The 27,448-nt window shown below is 50.6% G+C and overlaps 1 protein-coding gene across 1 annotated transcript in view; it reads left to right on the plus strand.

The window, feature by feature from the left end:
* Positions 1–6,930: 6,930 nt before the first annotated feature.
* The window catches only part of NRF1 (nuclear respiratory factor 1), a 42,018-nt gene continuing 21,500 nt past the window's right edge, over positions 6,931–27,448 (plus strand). The window contains 10 exon segments of the mRNA XM_039571157.1: positions 6,931–7,664; positions 8,829–8,943; positions 10,832–10,958; positions 11,954–12,094; positions 16,261–16,419; positions 17,106–17,300; positions 18,946–19,047; positions 21,233–21,334; positions 21,336–21,391; positions 23,908–24,032. Of these exon segments, the coding sequence (XP_039427091.1) occupies positions 7,442–7,664; positions 8,829–8,943; positions 10,832–10,958; positions 11,954–12,094; positions 16,261–16,419; positions 17,106–17,300; positions 18,946–19,047; positions 21,233–21,334; positions 21,336–21,391; positions 23,908–24,032 (1,345 nt within the window). The 5' untranslated portion in view covers positions 6,931–7,441.

Raw genomic sequence — 27,448 nt, forward strand, 5'->3', positions numbered from 1 at the left:
TCACCCAACAGCAGCTTTTGGCAGCAAGTAGGAGGTTTTCTCCTAATAAATACGTGTGAAATCCTATTTGTTTCTTTTCCAGCCTTGCCACATGTGAAGTTTTTCCTGCAGGGGGATTTCTTTGCTCTTTGATGTGAGATTGTGACGAAGAGAGCGCGTTAATAGAAGGAATTTTGGTTTTGTTTGCTAGAATCCGTTGGATTTTAGGTCTTTTCGTGCTGAGACCAGGAGCATTGGGATTTTTTTTTCCCCCCCATCCTAATTAAAAGGATCATTTTACTGATGCTGTGCCACAGGAGGACGCTGTGGAACGAGAGCTGGTTCCTGTTGCTCCTCTTGGTGCTTGAGTCGCCGCGTCTCTGCCAACTGTGTGAAATAAGATGTTCACTTCAATCTTGATAGCACAGGAGTAAACTGGAGTGTCTTATCTTGCTTTGTGCCTGGTATCAGTTGTGCTGCTGACAGGAGTCTCTGTCTCCAGTCCTGGAAAGTCATTCCCATCCAAAACCTTGCACAGCTTCCAGAAGGGCTTCACCATAAAAAAAGAAGCTGTTTTTTATCAAGTTGAGGTGTAGGCCTCAAAATTCTCCACATGAACAAGGCAGGATTTTTTTTTCTGTGGAAAGTGGGATTTTGGCATTTAAATGTGCATTTTAAATGAGTTGGGGTAATAAGTGAGATATTAATCAATCTTATCCTGGTGAATGGTGGCGTTTGCTTATCAAACCCGCAGTGATGATTCTCTCTAGGCACAGTTTTATAGAGGAGTGGTATCAAATTCACCCTTAATACAAATTAATGAATTATATTCACCCAGTGAGAGATGCCAGTGCAACGTGGAAATCATGGAAAGAGCTGCATTTCTGTGGTTGGGAGTCTGGAATCACCTTCTAGGGACACCTGGACATCCTCTTTCTCCTGTCCCTATGGAGAAAAGACCAGGAGAAGGTCTGGGACTGGCTCGGTGGTGGTAGTGCTGCTGAGTGATGGGAATGGGCTTCGCCTGGGCTTTCCCACAAGCTGGTGCAGTTGGAATTGGCTGGCACAGACCTCCTGGCAGCTCTGATTTCTCCTGGAAGTGGTTTCTTAACCAGCATTGTCAGGAAATGCTCTGCGCCCTGGCTGGGAGGTGGGTGAGGTGTGGCTGCCAGGTACCAGCTGGCCCAGACAGAGGAGAAACAGAGCCAGGACAACACCAGGATTGGCCATTCCTCCTTTTTAAAGGTTGTCCTCTAATCCTCCCCTCAACTGGCAGCAGCTCCTCTAACTCAGACCATCTCAGGAACCACCAAAACTGGATCGTTCCTGGCTGTTCTTATCGGAGGGAAGGCACAAATCTCTCAAAACGAGGTTTGAGGGACACCAGGATTTCAGTCATGGCTCCTGGTGAAAGTCATGGAATACCATCCCAGATGAGCTTGGCTCTTTGTGGTTGTTGTAACCATCAAAATGTGATCTACCAGAAATCTGCAGATGACAAAACAGGAGGTACCCACTCTCTGGAAAAACTGCCTAGAGGGTCTTGTGCCAGAACTGAAGAAGCAGGACTGGACAATTTCAAAGGTATAATTCCACTCAAACAGGATTTGATTTCATTAGTAAATGGCCAGTGATTGATTCCTTGCTAAGATCAGTTTTCACTTGCGAATTATCCCAGGCTGTCTCTGCAGGGAGATTGGAGTTTATCGAGACGCGCAGGCGGAAGTTTGGAACAGCTTTTTAAATAACACATTCCTGTGCACTAAGTGCAGAGGAAGTGCTTTATAATCTGATTGAATCCACAAAGTGTGACCCAGTTGACTGAAAAATCTCCTCCACATCACATCAACCCAGACCATCAAAGGTACTTTTGGTCCCTCCCCGTCGTGAGCCGCCAGCGGTGCCGATGGTGCTGTGGCAGGGAGGAGGAGGAGCTGTTGCAGCTGCAAACAGTTGGTAGTTCTTAAAATAAATGGGGGCAGCGTGGCCTTCCTTACCCTCCTGGGAGTGTGGAAGGAGCTCAGTAGGAACGTGTGTGAAGTCCTGGGTGCCACCAGCAGCATCTCGGTGAGCTGGGAAGCTGGAAACTGCTCCAGCCTTGCTCCGTGGCCAAGGGATAGAGATGAAGCAGCATTTAGTGAGGAATCACCACGGCTCCCTCCGAATGAGGGGAAAGGGACAAGCAAACAATGGCCAGAACCTAATCGAGAGGATGGTTTCCTACAGAGGTGCACGGAAGGGGTGAGCAGCACGGGGCTGCTGCCGCAGAACGAACGCGTGCGGATCGCAGGAGCTCCCTGCAGCCGCCCCCCAGAACAAAAGTGCCAGTGTGATGTTGTTTAATGCAAAGCAAACGACTTATTTATGGCAGAGGCTTGAATCCATTAAAGGCACATTAAACTCCAGATGCTTGTCAGCTTCACAGAAGAGCGGAAGAGAGGCAGGAGGTGTTGCAGGTTTTCTGGAAAACACTCGGAGCAGGATTTCCCTGAAGTGAAGCCGTGAGGGAGTGGCACCAGCTTGAATAATGAACCAGATTTTCTCTTTCTTTTTTTGAGATTCCCGTGTAGTGCCAGACAAAGTGCTCCGTGCTGGGCTCCTCTGTGGAGCAGGGTTGTCAGTAAGGAATTGGTGCTGACTGCGGCGCAGAGATCAAACAGAAAATGGCTTGGGAAAGGAAAGCCAGGAGTGTTTCCATTCCTTTGAAAGAAATGAGGAAACGAACCAGAGGGATTACTCCTGAGAGTGGGTATGGAGGATTGACCCTCTCAAATAAGTCCTTTAAATTATTTAGTTAAAAAAACCAAAGCAAATTAAACCAAAATAAATTAAAAACCCTGGGAGCATCTGATGTCCCCTGAGCTGACTGAGCAACCACAACGATGACTTGTCCCTTCCTTCCTCCATGTTTTTGCTGAGTACAAAGCATGGTTTTGGGGGAAATGATGTGGGAAGCCTTAATCTACCAGACTGTTGCAGGCCACGAGGTGTCCTGCTCTGTGTGATTGGGTGGGTCCACCACCAGGTGATGGGTTTAGTGGTGACCTTGGCAGTGTAGGGGGACAACAATTGGACTTGATGACCCTAGAGGGCTTTTCCATCCTAAACTATTCCGCGATTCCGTCTTTTCAGTGGTTCAAAGCCTTTGGAGGGTGGCGGCCTTTCTCCTGAGTCTCATCCTTGGGAAGGGGAGAAGTTCAGTGACCTGACCAGCCTGAAATGGGAACAGGGACAGTCCCCCGACCTCATTAATGTGTCTGTTAAACTAACTGGGGACACTGATCGCTTGTAAAGAGGATTCTGAGAAAGTTTTCAGAAGGTGTTCTCCTTAATCCTCTCTTTTTCTCCCGTGCAATTTCCAGCTCCTCGCAGAGAGGGCAGAGCTGCTGCTTGGGCTGGGGACATCCATCCTGTAAGGTTCATTGCTGGGATGGGATTTCCTTCTTGACAAAACATCTGGTTAGGAAAGGTTGAGCACCCTGAGCAGGCTGTGTGGGAGCTGATCTCTCCATTTGCCATCGGGGATTTGCTAATTCCTGCATTTCAGTTAGGAAATGTATTCATTTTCATGTTGATGCTGGTACAGAATGCAGGGGAGCTTTTCCCGTTTGGTTTTCCACCCAGAATGGCTCACTCTTGATACGAAAATATGAAGGCTGAATTCTGACAATCAGGATAATTAGCAAAGAAGCAGCTTTTGTAAGAAAATCAACTTGATTGATCTATTTGAACACAAGATCCTTGTATTTGGTGTTTTGGATGCCATTGGTTGTTCCCACCCCATTTCTGAGCGGTGGAATCATGGAATGGTTTGGGTTGGAAGAGACCTTAAACCCCATCCAGTGCTCCCCCCTGCTTTGGGACACCTCCCACTATCCCAGGGTGCTCCAAGCCCCATCCAGTCTGGCCTTGGACGCTTCCAGGGATCCGGGGACAGCCACAGCTGCTCTGGGCAGCAGGGAAGAATTTTCTCCTTATGTCTGATCTAAATCTTCCCTTTCACACAAAACTTTAGCCCTCCATTCCTCAAGGTCCCTTTCATGGTTGGATCCTAGGAGGGATCCAACCACACACACGTGGCTGGAGCGAGCTGTGCGTGCTCACGAGAGGACAGAGCAAGCAGGTCTCTCAAAATCTCCATATAATTCATATTTTGCTTCCTTTCAAAATTATTTAACCCACCCAAGAAGCGAGAGCCAGCGATTCTTTTATTTATTGCTGATCTGAGCAGGGTTTCGAATTAATGAGGTGTTGGATGAGTTGGTAAAAGTGGCCTCTTGATTTAACGTTCCAGGGGATGACTGCTCATCTCCAGGTTCAGCCTCTCTCAGAGTCGTGTCTCCTGCGGTGTCTGAAGCAAAACCTCTTCAGTGGGATAAAGGTTTAAGTTAATTCCAGCCCTGTGTGTGTAAGGGAGTTTTTCCATTGTGCTGCTGTTCCTTGCGATTTTTTTCTGGTGTGGACTTTTTATTTTGGGCTCAGTTTTAAGCAGCCATTAACCTGGATGGTGGTGGTAGAGGACGGTGTCTGTGGGGATTTACGGGCTGGGTTACGACTTGTTCCAATCACACCACAGAGACCTTCATTTCAATCCGTGTGGGTTTAAATTCGGTGTAGAATTAATGGGGTTTACGACCAGTTCCTGTTGTTTTCTGGTGGTTTGAGTGGTGCAGCTCTGCTGTTGCCTCCTGCATCTGGTGTTCCTCCAGCAATGGTGTCAACAGCCACTGATCAGGGCTGACAGGACATCAAAGGAACCCCTGACATGCTCGTGAAGCAACTGCACTGTGGGATGAGAGGAGCTTTATCCTCATAGTTTTTATAAGCACTTTAAATGACTTCCAAAATACTTCTGGCTGTCATCCAAGGCTTCTGGACTAAGCCACGACTACCAGGAAATGTCTCCGCAGGCACCGTCGCGTCATTAGGCTTTCCCTGCGCCTGAAACTGCTCTGGTTTCGGGAGAAAAACAGGGATCAGCGTTCCTTTTCTGGAATGGTGAATGCTTATCTCCAGAGCTAACCAGGAACAGCTTTCCTTTCATCCCCTGTGCCCGGATCCCTGCTCAAATCCAAGCCCCACCCTTCGGATGCGTCAGGGCGACGCTTTGCTGGGGCAGCAGCGGCGTCGCCAGGTTGGTGACACCTTCACCTGCCAGTCAAGGTGTTTGCCCACAAAGCCTGGCTTGTATCAGGAATGCTTTGGGAATAATTTGAATATGGGAATGACTTCCCAAGGTTTCAGTGTTTGTGGCGTTAGGTGTAGGTTGCCTTTGGGTGGGAGGTTTCCTCCCCGTGGAAATGGCATCGGAAGCATCCGTCGTCTTGGGGTCTTGTCTGCTGATGGACTTTAAGGTCACTGTGCTCTGTCAGTTATATTCTGATCACATTTTTCCATGGATTTTTGCAATTTTAGTAGAAATGCCTCAAGCTGCATTGCTCCAGTGAGAAAAGCAGCAATGTCCCCTTCCAGGAAAAGCTCGGTGGCTTGGGAAATCCGTTAAGCTGGTCCATAGGGATTTACTTGAAATATTTTTTTCCCCCACCCGTTTTTCTCTGGTGATGGCAGGATGAGTTTCTTGGAAGGAGCTCAGGGCTGATTGCTTCTCCAGCAGAGATTTTCGGTTTGCTTCAATGTACCTCAGCGTCTCGGTCCCTTCCTCGCTGGCACTGCTGGAACCCCTGCTATTTTTGGATGGTGCTAATATTACTAGCCACGTTGTAAACAGGGTTGGACAACAGCAACGTCGGACTCCAGCAGCTTTTTAGGGAGCACTGGGTGTCTGAAGCTCGTTTGGCTTTAGCTGTAGCCTCAGTGGGTTTGTGACAGTCTGACAACAACAATTCTGCTGTCCCTCAGGCTGGAATATTCCAGCTCTTCCCCCAGCACTGCCAATCCCACCACTAAACCATGCCCCCTGTTAAATCCCTCCAGGGATGGGGACTTCCCTGGGCAGCCTGTTCCACTGACAACCCTTTTGAAGTGTTCCCTAATATCCCATCTAAACCTCCCCGGCACAACTTGAACTCAATTCCTCTTGGCCTATGGCTTGGGAGAAGAGACCGACCCCCAGCTGGCTGCAGCCTCCTTTTTGTTTGGACAACATAACCCTCTTGACAAAGTGGTTTGGGTTGTTCCCGTGTCTCACTGACCCCTCCGTGGCATCCCATGATCTGGTGTCAGTCTGGAGCTGTAATTCCCTGACTGTACTTACAAGGTCAGAATCTCTTTTGTTTATTTTCTTGTTCCCTGCAGCTGGTCACCTCTTCCTGCTCTTTGCCTCGAGCAGGAACAGATTCTCTTTGGGGAATCTGTTTTTGAGGGTTGAGGTTCTAATTCTTCTGTTTGAAAATATCTTAGGGATGTGCCGTTTCTTTTCCACAAATGTACAGCAGGCACAGACTGAAAATATCCCTGAGCCTCCCGTCCTGGTCCTTCTGCACAGATTTGTGTTCCCAGTGTGTGGTCCAGGGCCCTGCTGACTCTGTAAGCTGCTACTTTGCTCAGTGCTTTACCACTGGATGCCTTAAATAAATCAGCTTTCTGTGATATTTGTGCTTGGGTTGTGATGGTTTTGCCCTTTTCTGGACTCTTGAGTCCAGTTCTGAGCCCCTCCTGATCAGAAAGACATTGAGGGGCTGGAGTGTGTCCAGGGAAGGGAACGGAGCTGGGAAGGGGCTGGAGCCCCAGGAGCGGCTGAGGGAGCTGGGAAAGGGGCTCAGGCTGGAGCAAAGGAGGCTCAGGGGGGACCTTGTGGCTCTGCACAAGTCCCTGACAGGAGGGGGCAGCCGGGGGGGTCGGGCTCTGCTCGCAGGGAACAGGGACAGGAGAGAGGGAACGGCCTCAGGCTGGGCCAGGGGAGGCTCAGGGTGGACAGCAGCAGGAATTTCTGCATGGAAAGGGAGCTCAGGCTGTGGCAGGGGCTGCCCAGGGAGCTTTGGAGTGCCCATCCCTGCAGGTGTCCAAGGAATTCCGGGATGTGGCACTCAGAGCTCTGGGCTGGGAACAAGGTGGGCATCGGGCAGAGCTGGGACTCGATGGTCTTGAAGGGCTTTTCCAACCTCAGTGATCCTGGGATTCTGTACTGGCATCCTCGTTTGTGTGCTGAGCTATTGAGGTCAGAGGAGATTTGTGTCACCCTCAGGCCTCTTCCCCAAAAGCTGGAACTTGAAGGGGCAAAACCAAGTCCCAGCTTTGACCCTTTAACATGCGGCTGAGGGACACGGAATCTCAGGGCTGTGGGAGCCTTGGGGACCTTTCCTCCAGCAGAGATAACGGTGTCTGGCTGCTGTGCCCTCTCTGGAAGTGTGGATTTTTCCAAACTCTTTAACTTCCAAGTTTCTCTCCTGGCTCCTGGTGGAGTTATTTTCATGTCACAGACATCCACTGTCCCCGGGGGAGGTGATCTCTGTCCCTCGTGCTCACAGACCGTGCTTTTTGTCTCCTCTGCCAGTGACTCTTAATGGAAGAACACGGAGTGACCCAGGCAGAGCACATGGCTACCATCGAGGCCCACGCCGTGGCCCAGCAGGTGCAGCAGGTGCACGTGGCCACCTACACGGAGCACAGCATGCTGAGCGCTGACGAGGACTCGCCCTCCTCACCCGAGGACACCTCCTACGACGACTCCGACATCCTCAACTCCACGGCTGCCGACGAGGTCACTGCTCACCTGGCAGCTGCAGGTAAAGCCAGGGGGGTGCTCCACACCTCCTGGTCCATCCCACCCCTGGGATGTCCCAAATTCCCCCTGGATTCTCCACAAGCTCTGCCGGCCGCTTGAATCCCCCATCATTTCTGTGTGGATCACAGAGGTGCTGGGAATTGCTGGTTTATACAGAGGTCCCTGCTAAAATGCTGCCTCAAACCACAAAATTAAAATACCAAATATGTCAAAGAGCAAAACTTATTTCAGGCCCCACATAAACAACAGCAGAAATAACCCAGGAGCGCGGCGCGGCAGTGCCGAGGCAGGGAGAGGCCACGTGTTAGGCCTCTCCCAGGGAGATCCACGAAAGATCCTGATATCTCTGGACTGGGAAAGTATTTTAGAATCACAGATTCCTCCCAGTGGAGCCAAATGTCCTCCAGGCTGGCCTTGTAGCTGGCCTCCACTAGCAGAAAAATGGAGTGATCAATAAGCGCTGGGAGTCTGGCCACTCTGTATCAGACTTTATCAGGTGAATGAAGCTCCTGATGTGCTGGAGCAAACCTGTGAAGTCCCACCAAGCCCTGAGCATCCCATTGCCCTTTGCTTATGAATTTCTCAGCCTCCCATCCTGCAGGACTTTTTCTTTCCCCTTCCCTTCTAGCACACGGGATTTTCAGGCCCAGGTGGTCTTCAGAAGGCTCTGGTAGGACGCTGCTGGGAACTCTGGATTTTCAGTTTCCTTCCCATTAGAACAGGTCCTTAATCCCTTGGGAAAGCCTCAGATTACTCCTGATGCTGTAGTTGAGGTGTCCACGCAGGATTTGTGGTGCTGGACCTGGTTTCCTCTTCCCAGCCACCAGCATCTCCTCAGATCTGTCAGTTATTCAAAGCCTTGGGAGTTTTTCTGTACGTTTGGAAGGTAAAATACGGAATTCTGTGATTGTAAGGAAAACTTTAGGCTGGAATATGTGACTTTCACCCAGGACTGAGCTGGGGATTTGCCAGCTTGGGGAATGGAACCTTTCACTACACCTCCAGTGCTGCAGAGCAGAGCTCAGGGAGGAATTTGTGTCACTTGGCTCTGCTGGGGAGACCCTTGGCACCCATCCCTGGCTGGGCTGGAGGGGTCACAATGACAACATCCTTCCCAGTTCCTGAGCTGCTGGTGCTGACTGACCCTCTGTGGTTTGATTTCCAGGCCCTGTGGGGATGGCAGCAGCTGCTGCCGTGGCAACGGGGAAAAAACGGAAGCGACCTCACGTGTTTGAGTCCAACCCCTCCATTCGGAAGAGGCAGCAGACACGTTTGCTCAGGTGAGCACCTGCCTGTCCCTGCCACCTCAGGGTCCTCCAGCCAGCCCTGGTGCCCTGTGTGGTCACACCAGGTGCTGCCCCAGAAGTCGCTCAGCTCGGGGATTTGTTGGGAGTGTCTTCCTGGAACCCAAGAGTTGTGTTTTAGTTTGCATTAAAGGGTTAAATTGCGGTTCTGCTCATCTCTAAAGTGGTTTTATGGTCACCAGGACTGGCACTCTGGTGGATGCACTGTTCTGTTTTAACCCCAGCTGGTCACCAATAACAGATCCTGAGTGGCTTTAGTGGAATCTGGAGCTCCATCCACATCCCAGCTCTGCTGTGGCATAAAGGATTTATCTGCCTCATGCAAAAAGCCTTTTCTGCGGGGTCAGACAAATCTGGGAATAAATTCAGCGTGTGCATATCCAAATTCCCTTTGCCACTGGACAAACTCCACGTTGAAGAGCGACCCGGCCTTTAGAGCACGGTTTTAGGAAGAATAATCAAGGAGAGATCCCTGCCTGAGGTGAAACACTTTTTCTGCCTTTAGAAACTTCCTGTGGAGACACCAGGGCTCCAGAGCCCTCCAGGTGCTGCATTCCAGGTGCTCTGAGGCTGTTTGCCCACCTGATGGCCTCCGAGCCACGCCGGAGCCGAAGGGACTGCGCAGCCCTTCCAGCCTGGAGACACCCCCTGCAATTCCATGCTCTGGAAACATTTGTGAATACTGGCTGCTGCCATTCCCTAGTTTTTGGAACAAAGCAGTTTTTGCTTTTTGTGCTGTTTGGGATCTCATGGGGCAGTTAAATTATTGGGCAGAGTTACTGCTGGATAATAATCCTTGGGAGTGAATTGCCTGCCTTTTACAGCTCCGTTCTGGTTTTCCCTCCTTCCCCCAATGTGTTGTTTATTGCAGTGTTTCTGAAGAACAAACTCTTTTCTCCCTTGAAATACGAACAATATATTTTTAAGGAAGCTGCTCTGTGAAGGAATTATTTCTTCTCCTTCCACACAACTGCTTCATTTTATTACATTATGAAAATGACAAAGCATCATTTTTTTTCCCACTCTGATCAGTTGAACACATGTTTGTGCTTGATTTTCACACCACTGGGAATCACTGGAAGTTCAAACTCCAGATTTTGGGATCTGTGTGTAGCTGGTGGTGCTCCTGGTGGGTCCTACAAACAGCAGGTTCTGAAATGAGCAGGACAGGGACTGAGCTGGCCCCTCATGGAGTGCTCAGGTTTTCTGAGGAAAACGTTACTTCCCTCTTGCTTTTGGAGCTTCTGCCACCATTTCTGACTCTAGCCCTGCTCAAAAGGGAATAAGAGGCAGAAAATATACAACAGAACATCTTAATTCCAAAGGGAGTTGCTGATGGGGCAGGTGTTGGGACACCTGGGGTTCCTGTGCTGCAATATTTCCAGGTCTTGCCTATCCTGTAGCTTGAATTCCTACAGATCTGGATGGAGCAGGACTTTGGTGCTGGAGAATTGCACTGTTGTGATCTGAATGCAAAACAACCTCTGTCTGCAGGCCTCTTGTGATGAATCATTCAGGTGCTTCAAGAAAACACAAGTTTTGTGTTGCTAAGACAGAGCGGGTGTGTGCAGACTCTTGCTGCCCCAGCTTTGCTGCTCTGCTGATTTCTCTTTTCACATCAATGAAAAAAGCAGAGAGAGGAGAATAATTGACATTTGAGCTGCTGGGTGACCGCAGGGAGCACAGCAGGCCTGCGGAGCGGAGGAATAAACCCAATCTGCGGCCAAGCTGAGCGGCTGGGGCTCCGTTTCTCACCTGCTTTGTGCCGGGGCAGCGCTGAGGAAGGGAGCTGGCACTGAGAGGGCTTGTGTTTCTGCAGGGCTTTCAGCTGATGCCCACTCCCTGTTTTCCCCCCGTGTTTCAGGAAGCTCCGGGCCACGCTGGATGAGTACACCACCAGAGTGGGGCAGCAGGCCATCGTCCTGTGCATCTCACCCTCCAAACCCAACCCTGTCTTCAAAGTATTCGGTGCTGCACCCTTGGAGAATGTGGTAGGTGTCCCTAGGAAAGTGAGGTAAGAACTTCCTCACCTTCTCTACGGGTTTTGTTCTGCTCAGGGCAGCCTTGGAAGCCTGGTTGGGATCTGAAGGTCGTGTTTCAAACCCTGGAAAGCAGAGTTTAGCTTTTATGGACCTGGTTGAGTCAGTGGTCTCAGAGATCTTTTCCAGTCTTAATGATCCTGTGATTCCCTGACAAGAGGGCAGCACTGGGGTCCTCTCTTCTCTTCAAGAGTGGCTGCCTGGCACATCTCACCAGGGGGGAATATCCTGGATTAAAAATCAGAGGGAACAGCTCATGATCACAGAATCCCAGGATCACTGAGGTTGAAAAAAACCTCCAGGATCATCAAGTCCCAGCTGTGCCCGATCCCCACCTTGTTCCCAGCCCAGAGCTCTGAGTGCCACCTCCAGGCCTTCCTTGGACACCTCCAGGGACAGGGACTCCAAACCTCCCTGGGCAGCTCCTGACAATGCTTAACAACCCTTTCCATGAAGAAATTCCTCCTGATGTCCAACCTGAGCCTGCCCTGGCCCAGCCTGAGGCCGTTCCCTCTCTCCTGTCCCTGTTCCCTGGCAGCAGAGCCCGACCCCCCCGGCTGCCCCCTCCTGTCAGGGACTTGTGCAGAGCCACAAGGTCCCCCCAGAGCCTCCTTTGCTCCAGACTAAACAACCCCAACCAATGACGTGTTTGAGCTCAGCTCCGCTGTCAGTTCCTGCACCTTGTTACAGACCCTGCCCACCACAAGTCTGGCTTCAGAACTTTTCCTTTCATCCCACAAATTCCTCCCTTGCCAGTGTTACTTCAGGTTTCATCAGCAGCTCTTCCATGGGGCCGAGCCTCCGGGGCCGCTGGGTATTTCCTGCCAGCTGTGCCCCTGTTTGCTCCTCCTGCTCTGCAGCGCCTTGGGGAAGGTGGCTGGGCCTGCATCCTGCTCCTCTCCTGGTGCTCCTCACCTTGTTTACCTGAGCCTAACAACTCCCCACAGGTACGCAAGTACAAGAGCACCATCCTGGAAGACCTGGAGTCGGCGCTGGCCGAGCACGCTCCGGCCCCTCAGGAGGTCAACTCGGAGCTGCCACCCCTGACCATCGACGGCATCCCCGTCTCCGTGGACAAGATGACCCAGGTGAGCAGCCACCCGTGGCTGAAGCAGGGAAAGAGAGGGACATTTGCATCTTGCAGTCCTGTTGTTTTGTGTGGCCTCGTCTCCAGGGGATGGCTCTGATCTCCTGTTCCCCCTGGGGCTGTAACAGCTCAGCTCGTGGTTGGATGTGGAGCTTTGTTAGTGGCACTTATTTTGTCTGTGAAAAAGAAGTGCTGGTGAGGAGAGCTCAGGCTGCTGGGAGCATTCCCCATGGAGCTGCTTTTGGCACCTCCCAGAAAGTGGGAACAGGGAAAATGTTTGTTCTGTGCTGTGTCACAATCTTTAGGCACCGAGGTTGGGAGGGTCACTTGTGGACACCTTTCTGTGTCCTGTAGTTCATTCCCTCCTCTGGTTCTTGCTGTGCATTGGAGCAGAGTTTGCCGCAGGTTTAACCCCAGATCAGACCCTGAGTGAGATATTTCTGTTGGAGACAGGGAATTACATGCCCTGGGCATGTGGAAGATTCCCTTCCTCTCCAGGTCCAGCCCCTTGCTGACCTCACTGCTAGGACAAAGTGGAGGGGACTCCCTAGGGAAGCTTCATCTGGAGGGAAATCCCCTTCCCCAGGGATGCAGGAGCTGAATTCAGGCAGGTGTGTCCTGCAGGAGGCTCTGGGTACACCCTGATGCACCAGAACAAGTTCTAAATGCTGAAAGGCAATTCTTTCCAAGGGTGGAAAGGGCAGCACACACAGAGGTGTTGGAGCAGGGCAGAGAGGTGCAGATGTTTCTGTGCTCTGCAGAGGTCACACCCTGCTCAAAACACCGTTTCTGTTTCTTAGTGGAATCAGACAAGCTCACACTAACAGTAACATTTTATTGAGTTGACTGTGCCTTGGCTGGTACAGATCATTTTCCCAATCCCTGACAAATAAGGCAAAACTCATTTCTTGGATTTTTAAACTACTGGGAAAGGTGGCACCTGCAGGAGCTGCTCGCTGGCAGCTTTTGCTGTGAACCAGTAACAGTTCCCTGTGGAAATGTTCTTCTCCTCTTTGTCCTGCAGGGCCTTTGCTCAGCCAGCCCAAAGTGCTGATGTAGAGCCTCTTGCTTCAAATCCTCTCCTGCTGCTTTATGGTGAAACAAGGATCTTTTTAGGAATGGGCCTCATCATTCCAGCACAGTGAGGTAGCTCAGAAGAGCTTTGTGGAAAGGTTTCTCCTGAGCTGTGCACAGAGGTGCCATCATTTTTTGTGGGAATCTTGATTCCCAGAGCTGCCAGTATAATTATTTGTATGTGCTGGCAAAAAAAAATGAGCTTTTTTGCAACTGAGTTGCACAGAACCCTATGAAACACTGGAATAAAAATAAATATAAATATAATTAGGATGGAAAATTATATAAATTGTATATAAATATAATTAGGGACTGGAAAAATGAGGCCTCTGCTTTCAGCAGGTGCCAGCAGGTGGGTGTAGAGGTGTCATCAGTGAGGAGGTGAAAATAACTCTCCTTTTAATTGCTCTGCTTCCCTGGTGGTCTGGAGGGAAATAAAGCCTTTACTTGCTTGGGCAAAGATGTTTCTCTGACCTTGGGAATGGAGAGTGTCACCCACCTGGGGTGGGCAGGAAAACCCGTGTCCCAGTGGGATTTTCACCCTGCAGCCTTCACAGAGGGGAATCTTGGTGCTTTCTGGACTTTGGTGGCAGCTGAGTTTGACCCTAAGATTGTTCTCAGTTGCTCAGTGATGTGATTGAGGAGTAAGATTGGGTAATCCGAGCTTAATCAAGCTGAGGTCCGTGCTTCAGTCAGCTCTCACTGAGAGTTTTCTGAGCAGGTGATTTGTCCTTTCATCTGACTTTTTTTAAACTTCATATGCCCCCATGATTTATAACCTGCTTGTAGGAGCCAATAAAAGTTATTCTGGGCCTCTCAAAAATCATCGTGGTGCCCGTTCACCTCCTGGCAGCTGCGTTCCTGCTCTCCCAGCTGGTCCTTGGCACGTGGCAGAGGGAGAATCCCTGTTGGAATCAGCTCCCATGCAGCTGAGCAATAGCCTGGAGGGTTTTCCAGCACTGGGAAGTGCAGCAGGGATGGATTCAGGGATGAGTGGTCACTTCCAGCTCTCGTGCAGTTGCTGCTTTTCCCTCTTCCAGGTGCACCTGAGGTCCTGCATGGACTCGACTTTGCTCCAGAGATCCTGAGGCTGAGCTGTGGGGATGTGTGGAAAATTCCCAGCCACAGTTTTGCTCCATTCTAGAAACCACTTTCCTTGTTGTTTCCAGCACTGGGGAGCAGTTGGAATCCAGCTGGCTGTGCTTTGTTGCATTTGGGATTGGGATTAGCCCAGTACCATTAACCCTTGAACTTAATGTTAGAAGTTACAACACTCAGCCTGTGTGAAGGGGTGGCAAAGAAACATTTCTCACAGTTTCTCCCAAACCCTCCATCCTGGGAGTTATCTGAGCCCTTTCCAGGCTGCCAAGGGCACAAACTGGAACGTGCCACTGGATTTTTCCAGCAGATACTTGATTTTTGGCTGGTTCCTGGAGGGTGTCAGCAGAACCGTGGCTCCTGCAGGTGAATGTTCCCACCTGTGCCCTGAGGGATGTGGGGGCTTTGTGAGGGGGACATTACCTGTGTCAGAGCCCCGGCCTCGTTAGGGCACTAATTAGCCAAGTCCTCTCTCCTGACAGTGCTGCTGATTGTCTCCCCCGTGGATTAAAGACAAACCCTCCTTAACAAGTACCGTGAGTAGCTTGAGCCCTGAACTCCCATGGACCAGTAATTAATCCAGCTGGAAACAAGGAGCCTGTTGCTGATGGCAGTGCAGGGGAAGGAGCTTTTTAACTGTTTTTGCACCAGGCAGCTCAAAAAAGCTGCTGTTACCAGGTTTGTGTGAATAAATGGGGCTTCATTCAGGGAAGCTGGAGCATGTCAGGGTGACACGAGGGTCTGCAGTGGAAGGTGGATCATGGACAGGCTGGGAAAAAGGTGCTTTGTGCATATTCCATATGTAACGTGGAAAAGGCAGCTTGAAATGAGTTCGTGGCCAGCTTGGAGCCAGTGGATGCAGCATCCAGACTCTGTCCAGACAAGGGAAGGGAGCTGGGGAAGCTGGAGCACGAGGAGAAGGGTCTGGAGAACTGAGGGAGCTGGGAAAGGGGCTCAGGCTGGAGCAAAGGAGGCTCCGGGGGGACCTTGTGGCTCTGCACAAGTCCCTGACAGGAGGGGGCAGCCGGGGGGTCGGGCTCTGCTCGCAGGGAACAGGGACAGGAGAGAGGGAACGGCCTCAGGCTGGATATTGGGAAAATTTCTCCATGGAAAGGGTTGTCCAGCCCTGGCACAGCTGCCCAGGGAGGTTTGGAGTCCCCATCCCTGTTTGAATTTCAAAGCCCTGTGGATGTGGCACTTGGGGACGTGGGCAGTGGTGGCCTTGGCAGTGCTGGGAACAGTTGGACTTAAAGGTCTTTTCCATTCCAAACAACTCTGTGATTCTGTGAAAATAATTTACTCTCAAGGCTCTGAAGGGATGCAAGGAGCTGCTCCTAGATGCAGTTTTTAAGCTCTAAGTTAACGTGATTTCCTGTGGCATAGGGTGAGCTCTCTTCTTCCTGCTCTGCAGCTGACCCAGCCTTTTCCTGGTGCTCCAAGGAGTCCCTGGTACAAAACCAATCTTGTCATAAAACCCTGTGTGAGTTCTGTATTTATCTTGACAGGACAGGGCTGGAGGAGTGTGAGATTGTGGGTTCCACACTCGAGCAGTCACTGAAGCTCCATCCCCTTGCAGCATCTCTGTAAAGGATGCATCAGCTCATGCCTGAGTTCCTGCCACTGTAGGGACATGGAGTGTGGGGTTTTTAATGGGTTATTGTGGTTTATTTATTTCTTTTTTCTGTTTCAGGTTGGCTTGTTCTCTCCGTGGCAGTGTTTGAGCCACAAAGTGTCAATACAATGTGTGTTGCTGCCTTGGTGTTTTAATTTTGTTTCAGCTGATTTAATTTTGTTTCTGCTCTTCCACCTGCTGTCAACCTTGGGAGTCTTGGGAGAAGATGGCAACATGTTGTCCACCTTCCTTGGGCGTTCAGGCCTCTTCCAGTCGATGGCTCCAACAGGATGGAAGTTGAACAAAATAATTCTGTACAATGCACCTCAAAACTACCAGAGATGTGAATTCCTAAACACCTCTCAACCTTCTGTTTGTTCCAGGCACAGCTGAGAGCCTTCATCCCTGAGATGCTGAAGTATTCCACGGGTCGTGGGAAGCCAGGCTGGGGCAAGGAGAGCTGCAAGCCCATCTGGTGGCCCGAGGACATTCCGTGGGCCAACGTCCGCAGCGACGTCCGCACGGAGGAACAGAAGCAGCGGGTGGGTGTCTCCCCTGTCTGCCTCCAAATAGAGCACAGGGGCCTGCAGAATGGTTTTTGGGAGTGGTTTTTCCCTTGAGGGACAAAGGAAGAGTCCGTGTCTTGGCCTCCTGGAGGAGGGGAGGGATGCTGTGCCCTCCTGAGCAGCAGGGAGCTTTGTGCTTAAAGGAAAGAGTCATGGATGTGCAGTGGAGCCAGGAAAAATGAGAGAACTGGGTGGAAAATCTTGGGTAAGGTTTCTACCAGCCTGTCACAGAGACAATCAAAGGAAGGCACCGTGGTGGTGGTGGTGGTGTGGAGGCAGCAGGACCTGGGCAGGCTGGTTCAGGACAGGTTGGGTGACGAGGCTGGAAATGGTGCTGTGGCAGCATTTTGGTGCTTTGCCAAATCACCATGGTTTTCTGCTTGGAGTCACAGAATGGTTTGGGTTGGAAGGGCCTTCTTAAAGGTCATCCCATCCCTGCAGTGAGCAGGGACATCTTCACTGCATCCTGTGGCTCTCCAGGGGGAGTTCCTTGGGGAAAGGAGGGGATGAGCAGAGGGAGATTAAATATTGGGGTTGTTCGTTCATGAATCACTGCAAACCACCCGAGAAACCCCAGTGAAGACAAAGGTGCAAATCCCAGTGCTGTGCTGGTTCAGAAAACTTTCCTGGACTGACTGTCCCCTCTTCCCTTGTGCTGGAAGGTGTCCTGGACCCAGGCCCTGAGGACCATCGTGAAGAACTGCTACAAGCAGCACGGGCGCGAGGACCTGCTCTACGCCTTCGAGGACCAGCAGACCCCACAGACCACGACCACGCACAGCATCGCCCACCTGGTGCCCTCCCAGACCGTGGTACAAACCTTCAGCAACCCTGATGGCACCGTGTCCCTCATCCAGGTGAGAGGAACTCCTTGGATTTTCCATTTCCAGCACAGTCTGCCTCAGGGAGGTGGTTTAAGGAAGTTCCTTTCAGGAGCTAAACTTGTCCTTCAGGAATTTTGTCTTTATCGTGTCTTACCCCACAACGCTCCCCACACACAGATCCATCCTCATCCTCTCTCTTCCCCATTCCCACCCCTTGCTCTCCAGTGCAAGGATTTCTGCAATGTGGTCAAACAGTTCAGGGATTTGCCCTGAATGTAATGAACCCACTTACAACAAATCCATTTCGTGGAGTCACCACACAGCACCTGAGGTGGCCCTGGGAGGAAAGGTGGTGGACCTGCCTTCCTTTCATGGCATGAAGTGTAGTTGAATCAGCAGACCAGGTATTTCTGTGGCCCTGCTCTTCATCTTACACCTGAAGTGTAATATTTTTATTACAAGCACCAAATACATATTTATCCCCATGGAATAAGGATTCCTCTTGCAGTGGTTTTTGGCTCAGTGCTGCTGCTGTTTTCCCTGTGTTGCCTGTGTGGGAAGGCAGATTCTGGCAGCACAGGATGTCAAAAAAAATCGGTTTTCTCTTGAAACTTCCCACAAACTCCTTGTTGGCAGTGGGGTTTGAATCTCAGTTTCCCCTGTGCCTCCAAACCACCACTGGTGGTGGTTCCTAACCAGGCCCAGCACTTTGTTCCTCTTGAGCATCACGTTTTTAGTGACATCTCAGACATAATTTCCTGACATAATGAAGATAAAAACTGGCTGTATGAGTAGGGTTTTTCCCCCAAATGAAGCTTTTCAGTGCTTTTTACAGTCTTCTGTTCCTCCCCAAGGCCCAGCAGACTTGCCAGGCTGGTTCTCTTTGCCCACCTGTCCATACATTTTCCCTTTCACTGGTGTCCTTTCAGGTGCTGGACACCTGAGATCCCCTTGACTTCCTGGCATTTGTATTTAATTCTCCTTAGAGACAAAGCTGCCCATCTCCCTGCCTTTGTCCTTTCCCAGCTGTTAAACGGGGAAAAGGTGATTTCCAAAGGGGTACTGAGGATGAGCTAATGTTTGCCAGGTGCCTGGAGATGAGCCCCAGGGAATGGGAAGCAAGGAGGGTGTGCAGGGAGTTCCGAGCCAGGACTGCTGGGTGGGTTTTAAGGGAGAAGGGAGCTGACTCCACCGTGCTCCCACAGCTGCTCTTCCTGAGGCTGGGGGAATGGTGAGGCCTTCGTGGACATGGGGACAGCATGAGGGATGTACAAAACTTGTACAAAACTTGCTTCCAGTCTGGAAGCTGCCATGGATTAACATGATTCCAGCTTGGGATTTCCTCTGGAGACAGCTCTGTGTTTCCTGTGAGCTCTGCAATTACAATTGGTCACAGAATCACGGGGTGGGAGGGGGTTGGAATGGACCTTAAAGATCCTCTCATTGCCATGGGCAGGGACACCTTCCATCATCCCAGTTTGCTCCAAGCCCCATCCAACCTGGCACTGGACACTTCCAGGGATGGGGCATCCCCAATTTCCCTGCACAACCTATTCCAACACCTCCTCTCCAACCCTCCTGGCAAATTCCTTATCCTTTTTACTCTGAGAGCCCCTCTGCCTGAGCGACGTGGGCATTTCCTGCAGTGACAGATGCATTATTCTGTTCTCCTCCACAGGTTGGCACCGGTGCCACGGTGGCCACGCTGGCCGACGCCTCCGAGCTGCCCACCACAGTCACCGTCGCACAAGTCAATTATTCTGCCGTGGCTGATGGAGAGGTGAGGAGCTGCCTCAGCTTCACCCAGGGGCACCTGGGTGGCCTGCCTGAACTTCCATAAATGTCTCAGTGGTCCCAGCCTGCAGAGTTAAGGGGTGACACAGAACAGGAGACTGTCATTTCATATAGGAAGTGCTGAATTGTTGTTGTTTCAACTCAGGGCTCTGCAAACACAGTTATAGTGGAAGCCTTAGGTCTGAATTTCATACATTCTTTTATACCTCCCCCAGATTATTTATTTTGTATTTTGTTTTGGCATTCCCATGCCTAAATCTGAACGCTCAAACTTGCAAACATTTATTTTCCCCCCCTTTTTTTTTTACCAAATAATACATTAAAAATAATACGGTTTTTTCTGCGTATTTCAGAAACATTCCCTTAAAGTTATAAAGATTTTGTTTGCCCTCTTGGCTTCAAACCCACCTTTAAATGAGGCTGCAGGTCCCTTTCTGTCCCTTTCCTACCCAGCCTGCTCTGCCTGGCTGGGGTGTCACGGCGAGAGGTGGCAGCACAGAACAGCTTTGCTGGCCTCAGAGCCTGTTCCCATCTCAGACCCTGAGTGAAACAGCCTGGAGCGGCCTTGGAGTACTTTGCAGCTGCTTTGAGGGTTTTCAAGAACCGGTTTTATCTCCTGAGAACTGAAAGAAATCTTTCAAAGGCACAACTAAGGCTGGATGGGGCTCACCCATCCCAGGCCAGGCTGGAGCAGCCTGGGTTAGTGGAAGGTGTCCCTGCCCATGGATCTGGGTGGGTTTATGGTCCTTTTACACCCTCTCAGCTGTAGAATCTCAGCGGCTCAACCTTTGTGGAGCAGGGCCTGGGCAATCCCAGCTTCTTTTCCTTCTTTCCTTACTCCATCCCTGTTCTGGAACACCTTGGGCACCTTCGCAGGGCGCTGTGTGTCACTGAGGTGTCCCTTCCCACCCGCAGTTTCGGGTTCTTCCTCCCTCTCCATCCTGTTTTGGGATTAACCTTTGCCCAAAGGCAGCAAAATTTCCTCGTGCAAACTTTTACCTGGAGTCTTGAGCCAGCTCTGCTTTTCTGGGCTTTTTATCCTTCTCCATCCCAACGAATTGAGGTGTTTTTTCCATCACTTTCTACGACATTTTTGTTTGTGTGTCTCAGCAGCTGGTGAGTGTCCTGAAATGTTTATGGGCATGGGAACAGGGATGGGGGGTGGAGGGAGATCTTCATCTTGCAAAGCAGCCAGTAGGATTTGTCAGCAGGCCCTCCACTTCTTTGGTCCAAAATATGTTTTTAGTTCTCATCCTGGTGGATTTTGTGGCCATAAAATCATTATCTCCTGAACCGTGAAGCTCCAAATGAAAATATAGGGGAAAATGAGCGACTGGGTAAACTTTAGGTAATATGAAAATCATCTGTGGGAAGGTCTGGAGTTAGGGAATTTTAGGGATACATGAACACTTCCAGCCACCATCATTTTTTATTAAGCAATATGGCTCGATCCCATCTGAGGTCACAGGTGCTGTCCGAATAAATCCTGGATGGGAACATGGACAATCCCCAAAATGTCAGTGGATGGGTTCAAATAGAAACAGGGAGGAAAACACAGCCCCTTTCCCTGAGAGATGTGATCCATGCTGGGCTCCAGCACTGTAGAAACACAGAATTCCAGAGTAGTTGGGGTTGGAAGGGACCTTTGGAAATCGTCCAGTCCAAGGTGGGCTCACCCAGAGCAGGTGACACAGGGACACGTCCAGGTGGGTTTGGGATGTCTCCAGACTCCACAGCCTCCCTGGGCAGCTGTTCCAGAGCTCTGCCACTCTCCATGGAAGGAATTCTTCCTCCTGGTGAGGTGGAACTTGCTGTGTTTTAATTTATGGCCATTAAGCACAGCTAATTAATGAACAGCCCAGGCTGGCAGGCAGTGATCTGAGTACAGCAACAACAGCACTGCCCTGTTTTGTTGAGGATTTGGCTGGACAAGAGGGATTTCTGGGCTTTTGAGGACTTTTATGGATCTTTATGGAATATGAGCCTCATGGCTGGTGAGGGTTGTGGTGTCCAGCCACATCCTCAGGTGGATCCCAGCCTCCCTCCCTTTTTCCAGTGCAGGACTCGGCGAAAACCTCTTGAAATGATCCGTCTCTTTCTTTTTGGGAAGCAGCCACCCCTTGAGGGGATGATGCCTGATCCTACAGCCTTTCCCTGTGTTCCCCTCCCAGGTGGAGCAGAACTGGGCGACGCTACAGGGCGGGGAGATGACCATCCAGACGACGCAGGCATCGGAGGCCACGCAGGCGGTGGCTTCGTTAGCGGAGGCGGCCGGTGGCAGCGTCGCAGGAGATGCAGCAGGGAGCCACTGTCACCATGGCACTTAACAGGTACCTGGAGAGGGGACAGCTGGCACAGCCCGGGCCTGGCATCTCCTTCCTGGGTGTCCTTCTGATGGTGCAGAGTCCGCTCTGTACCCTGCTGAGAGGCTTTTCCTTAGCGAATTCCTGTGGCGGGCGGTGTCCAGGTGTGTGCGGGACGGTTCCTGATTCCTGCTCTGTTCAGAATCAGAATTTCATCCACAGGCCAGTGTTTTTGGGGGGTTTTTTTCCCAGTCTTTCTGAAGTAGAAGCTGAAGGAGCTGCAGTGCTGGAAGGAGCTCTGTAAGGGTTTTGGCTGCGCTCAGATCTGAGGTGTAGCTCCACAGGTCCACCCAGCAGGACAAATTATTTTTGCTCAGCTCTGCTGAGTTGCTTAAACTTGTCCTGCTGTTCCTAGAACCTGGAAATGGCTGTGGCACTCCCTGAGGGAGCAGGGGCACCTTAGGAAATCACAGCACAGCAGTGAAGGAGGTTTCCCATTGCTGAGGCGTGGACAAGAATTTTCCTCTTCCAAACCAGGATCCTGCTTAGAGGCTGTTGGCTGAGCAGCCAGGGGATGGGACAGGGCACCAGACCACACTGCTGGTGGCTGGAATAAAGCTCCAAGACCTTGTTCCATCCAGAAACTGCTGAAGGAATCACTTTGATCCCAGTTTGCTCCCAAATTTCTGTTGGGATTGAATCCCAAACACACCTAGAACTGTTTCTGCTCTTTGTGGTCCAGGTACGGGTCCTTGAGATATTTCTTGTCTGCTACATGAGGCTGGTCAACTAGGCTTTTTATTTACTAATAGTTTCCCTGTAAAGTTCCCTTTTAAAAGCAAATGATCTTTTCAGGACACTGGAGTTACAGGAAAAAGCCCCATCTCCCCAAATCCAACTTGCAGAATTTTATCTTGCACATTTCCGGGATTCTGGATTTCTCTATGTGGGTTTTTTTTTTTTTTTTTTTTTCCCAAGTGGGAAGGTTGGGCATGGGGTTACACCTGATCCCAGGTTTGCTGAACTGCCCTTGGCCTTCCTGCAGGGAAAAAGCCTTTCCAGAGCTCCAGGCTCAGGAGAAGGATGTGCCAAGGGGAGTAGGAAAACCAGACAAGAAAATATTGTGGTGCTCTAAGAGTGTTTAAGAGCTGCTCTGAGACATAGAGCGGCTGTTTAGAGCTGAAAATCCACCCTGAGTGGATGCAGTAGGAAAGAGTTTGGCATCTAAGCAGGAAATGAGGGAAGAGAAGGAAAATACGGGAAAATACTCAGAAAATATTTGAGTCAATTGGTCGAGCAGAGAATGAGCAGAGGAGGAGCATCCATGGGGAAGCCAAGGGAAATCCCTGCTTTTTTAGCTCATTGTGGTAAGAATTGGTAGGAAATTTGGCTCCAGGAATGTTTTACCACTGCTGAGCAGATATTGTCAAAAGAATAAATTGAGTATTGGGAGTTACAAGGAAAGGCATAAAGGACAAGCCAGGATTAGGCCTCTGGAATAACTGATGGGGCATTCACATCTTGAATGGTGTGGGAAGTGCTCACCACTCAGATAGAAAAGGTCTGGAAAGGACAAGAGTGATCAAAGCCCAGGAAGGATCCGTGCCACAGCGGGCTGGGGCTCTTCAGCTTGGGAAGGAGATCACTGGAAATGTATGAAATTGTGAGGAAAACAAAAAAGGAAAGTTTTTATTGTCTGTTTCTCACCATCTCAGACTAAAGGGCCGCCCAGCCAGGAGTTTGAGGCACTGTAATGCAATTTTTTTTCTTCTAATTAAATGTGGAGCTCTTTGCTCCAGAATGCTGGGGAAGCAAAAGGTGTGGATGGGTTTCAAAGGGGATTAGAGACAAATCAGAGCTGATGGTCCAGAGGGAGTCTCTGGGAAGCTGGGAGGGTGTGGGAAGGGAAGGATTGTGCACAGCCCTTCCTAAATATCTGACGCTGCTGTTCTCACAGCAGGGCTGCTGCACGAGAAGGGCTTTTGGCCTGGCCTCATTTGTGTGGAGATATTTACCAGCACTCTGCTGAAAATAACCCTCATTAAAAAGAATTATTGATCCGCTTGGCTGGGGAGGAGTTGAAGCCAGAGCTGGTGATGCTGGTCCTGGCAAGCTCTGGGCCTGGTTCAGGGCAAGGTGAACTGGCAGAACCAGGGATGAAAGCAGAGCTCTGAAATCTGCAGAGCCCCCAAGGATGTGCCAGTGCCAAAAGTCTGGTACCTGAGTCCCAAGGCAGGAAGGAGCCATGTGGAATGACTGCTTGGATTGTCCCGAAGTCTTGGGCAATCCCAAGTGAAAGGATGCAACAGTGAGAACACAGGGGTGTTCTAAGACACCTGCAAGCTGAAAAAATCCACTGGAAGCAGCTTCTTCCCATCCATTCCTCCTCCAGCGTGGATTTCCTCCTCTGCATAACTTCATCCAGGCCAGATACGAATCCCTCTGCTCTGGATCGTTCTCTGGGCCTGTGTTTTCCTGGTTAAAATGGAACGATTTGTTCCTTTGGTGTTCCTAACCCTGCTCTCCCCTCTGCATGCCCGCAGTGAAGCCGCTGCCCACGCCGTAGCCACGCTGGCCGAGGCCACCCTTCAAGGAGGGGGACAGATTGTCCTGTCTGGGGAAACTGCAGCAGCGGTCGGGGCGCTCACCGGAGTCCAGGATGCCAATGGTAAGGCTTCTGCAAAGCTTTTATTTGGGTTTTTTAAAGTTAGGCTCTTAAAAACGGCCTTTGCCTCTCTTTTTATTGAAATGTCACCGTTTTGGTGGTAAAATACTCCTCCCTCACTCAGGGGGTCACTGACCAGTTGTGAGTTATCATCTCAGGGTGGAATGGGAGCACTAACCCCCTGTTTGCTCCCGTGGTGCTGGTGGCTCTGCTCTTCCCGTCCTCTGCCAGCTGGCTCTTTATCCTTATTTTTTGGGGGGGAAAACTTCCCCGTGGTGTGTGTCTGTGCCTAGCACAGGAAGGGCCAGGCTTGATCAATTAACGCAATTAGTTGGTGCCATAATAAACTCATCTCCAGAACTCTTTAACCAACATTTTATTGCTTATTTCCTGCCCTTCTCAAGGCTTTTTTTCTGTGCTTGGTGCCTGCTCCTGAGTCAGCCTCGGCTCCTTTTCCTCCTGCTTTATTTTCCATCTTCCCACCACAGTCGATCCCTTGGTTCCAGGGATTCTCTGTAGCATTTCTCACCTGTTATGTCCCTTCTGCCACATCTGGTGACTTTTGCAGCTCTTCAAACTAGAAATAAAACTGTAAATCCATAGAAACCGCTCCAAGGGATGAATGGAATGTGCAAATGTGCCTCGTTGGGGCTCATCCACTGCCTCCAGCTCCGTGCTTCTGCCTGACCCTGGAGGTGTTCGAGGAACACCTGGACGTGGCACTTGAAGCCTTGGTGTTGGGTCATAGGTTGGACTCAGTGATCCCAGAGGTCTTTCCCAGCCTGACTCTGGGATCATTTCCAAGCTCAGACTGGTTATTATGGCATTATCCAAGAAACCCACTGGTTATTTGGATTAAGTGGAAGGAGGTGTCAAAATCAGCCGGAAAAGGGAGCAAAGGGTGAAGTTGTGAAGAAACATCACCTCGAGGGGGTTTTTTGGACGTGAATTGCCCAAGGAGGGCCACGGTTGGGTGGCAGAGCTGTCAGTTTGCATGAAAAGCAGGAACCTGCTTAGGTGAGGGCTCGAGGCTGACTTCCATCAAAATCCTCATCCAGCCGGGAGCGCGCTCCCTTTGAAACGTCGATGTTTAGTTTGCAGTGGAGGGAGGAGGAATTTGACTCGGAGCTGGTTGGATTCCCTTGCTGTGGAGTCAGCCAGCCTGAAGAGGGAGCAGAAATGAAGGGAAATCCCTGTCCTCGGAGCTGGGAATGCATCTGGCACCGAGGGAGGAGCAGGATTGTGTTTATTCTGCCGGCAGCCTGGCGTGAGGGCGATAAGTGCTGCGTGTTTATCGGAGGCAGGATCTGACCCTGGATGCTCAAAACCAGCAACTAATCAGATTTGGAAAAGCAGATCTGCACCCCTGGCTCCTTTTATGCTCTGCTTGCCAAAATGCTTTCACGGTCTGGATTCCTGTGGATGCTTCCCCTAAAAACTCCCCTTCTCCACACCCTCCCTGAGTCACTCCGCCTCACTCTCCCAGCATTGATATCATTTTAATGCAGGCTGGGCTGGTTTATTTTTTTTTCCCTTTTTTTCTTCTTTGTTTTTTTCCCCTTCCTAGCAGCCGAGTTGGAAATCAGATGGGATTTAGAGTGCATTAAGGGGAGAGACTGCAGCATTTTCCTGTGAGCAAAACCTCGCCCACAGCCCCTCGCCTGGTTTCCACTCTCCTTCGATTTGCTCTAATCTCCGGTGGTATTAAGGGGAAGGGCTTTGGAGTCCTTGGAAGCTCCATGCTGTTGGTTCCTTACGTAACCAGCTAATATATCTCCCTCAGGGATGGAGGAGATGTTGGTATCCATTGCTGCTGTCTCTGTCTGGGGAGGGAGAGCAGATGGGTTTCCAGTGCTGGCACTGCCGGCAGGATTTATCTCCATGCCCGGGGTGTCAGTGGGAGCATCCTCCTGGACACGATTTGATGGATGCAGCAGGAACAAACTGCTCTGTGCCCTTCTGTCCAGAGGAGGTGGAATTGGGAGTGATTTGGGGAAAACAACTGCCAGAGCCGGAATGGTCCTAACCAGCAAATTCCCCCTGCTCGCTGTTGCTTGCAAGGTCTTAATTTGCTGATATTCCCAATAAATGCTTCTCTCTGGGAATGCTCTTAACCTTCTGCAGGACTTTTCTGAGGAAAAATCCTATCTGGAAGCGTAGGATAGAAATTTATCCCCATCTTATTGATAGGGAAAAGGAGAGAGTTTGACACTCCTGGAAGTTTCCAAGGCCGGGTTGGACAGGTTTGGAACAACCTGGCGTAGTGGAAGGTGTCCACTATCCATAAAGAGATGATCTTTAACTCACTTCCAACCCAAACCATTCCATGATTTCTATCAATATTTCTGGAGGTCAGGCAAGATGTTTCACTCCTGATTTTAGCCATTAAATGGAATTACTCTCTTTTATTATTTTCTTCTATCTCGCTTTTGCATTTTTCCCATCCCTTCTCTGGTATAACAGTAACAATAATAATAATAAATACTACAAGACAACCACGATGGCTAAAAGGAGGAAACATCCGTGTATTCATGGATATGTTGGAATCTAGGGCTGGATGTCTTGCAGGGAGCCCAGGAACGTGGCCGAACCGTGAAAGGGCTGTGGATAATCTTGTGATCTGTTACATTCCCAGCTGAAGGAAACAAGATCTCCTGCTCCCATGCAGTGTCAAACCAACTAAGTGCATTATGGTTTTCCTGCTCCTCCGGAGCATCTGCTCGGAGTGGGGACGCAGGAAGCGGTGACCCCACGCTTGGAGGCTCAGATGGTTTTGTTCCTAAGTGGTTGGCATTAAACAGAGGAATATGGAGAGCGAGTGGAGGGGATGGTGGCAGCACCAATCGGTGAAAATCCTGGGAAATGCTCTGCTGAGGGGAAGCGCTGTGCTCTGGAGCTGCTTTTGGAGTGAGAGAAGCTCGGTGGGCGTTGGAAGGAGCGGTGCCGGTGCTGGAGCATCCTCCTCCTGCAGCCTTTTGTTTGCCATTGATCCGTGGGGGCCCTGAAAGCTGCCAGGGCTTCCCGGCTGCATCCTGAAATATTGATGAGGCTCCTGGCGGGGCTGTGCCTGCGCAGGGCTGCCTGGGAGGGGCAGAGCAGCTCCCTGACCAAGGAAGGTTTAACAGCCTCGGGGTCGTCACAAATCTGGGGTTGTTTCTGAAGGTGAGAGGAGTGGAATGCTCCAGCTCCAAGCTCCAACCCAGTGGAATTCAAACCAGGGCATGGAATGAGGCACAATGGAAAGAGTTGGGAAGGTAGAGGCAGGGGAGGATGTGGGATCGAGCCATAACCAGGGAATTAATTTCACAGACCAGAGCCTGGTCCAGCCAGAGACCCAATGGATCCTGCTCGTCCCCCTTGGCTGCCCTTTTCCTGTCCCCAGAGCACATTTTCCTGCTCGATCTCCTCCCCGTGCTGCT

Source organism: Corvus cornix, chromosome 1A, assembly GCF_000738735.6.
Source record: "Corvus cornix cornix isolate S_Up_H32 chromosome 1A, ASM73873v5, whole genome shotgun sequence".
In the NCBI taxonomy this organism is placed as follows: domain Eukaryota; kingdom Metazoa; phylum Chordata; class Aves; order Passeriformes; family Corvidae; genus Corvus; species Corvus cornix.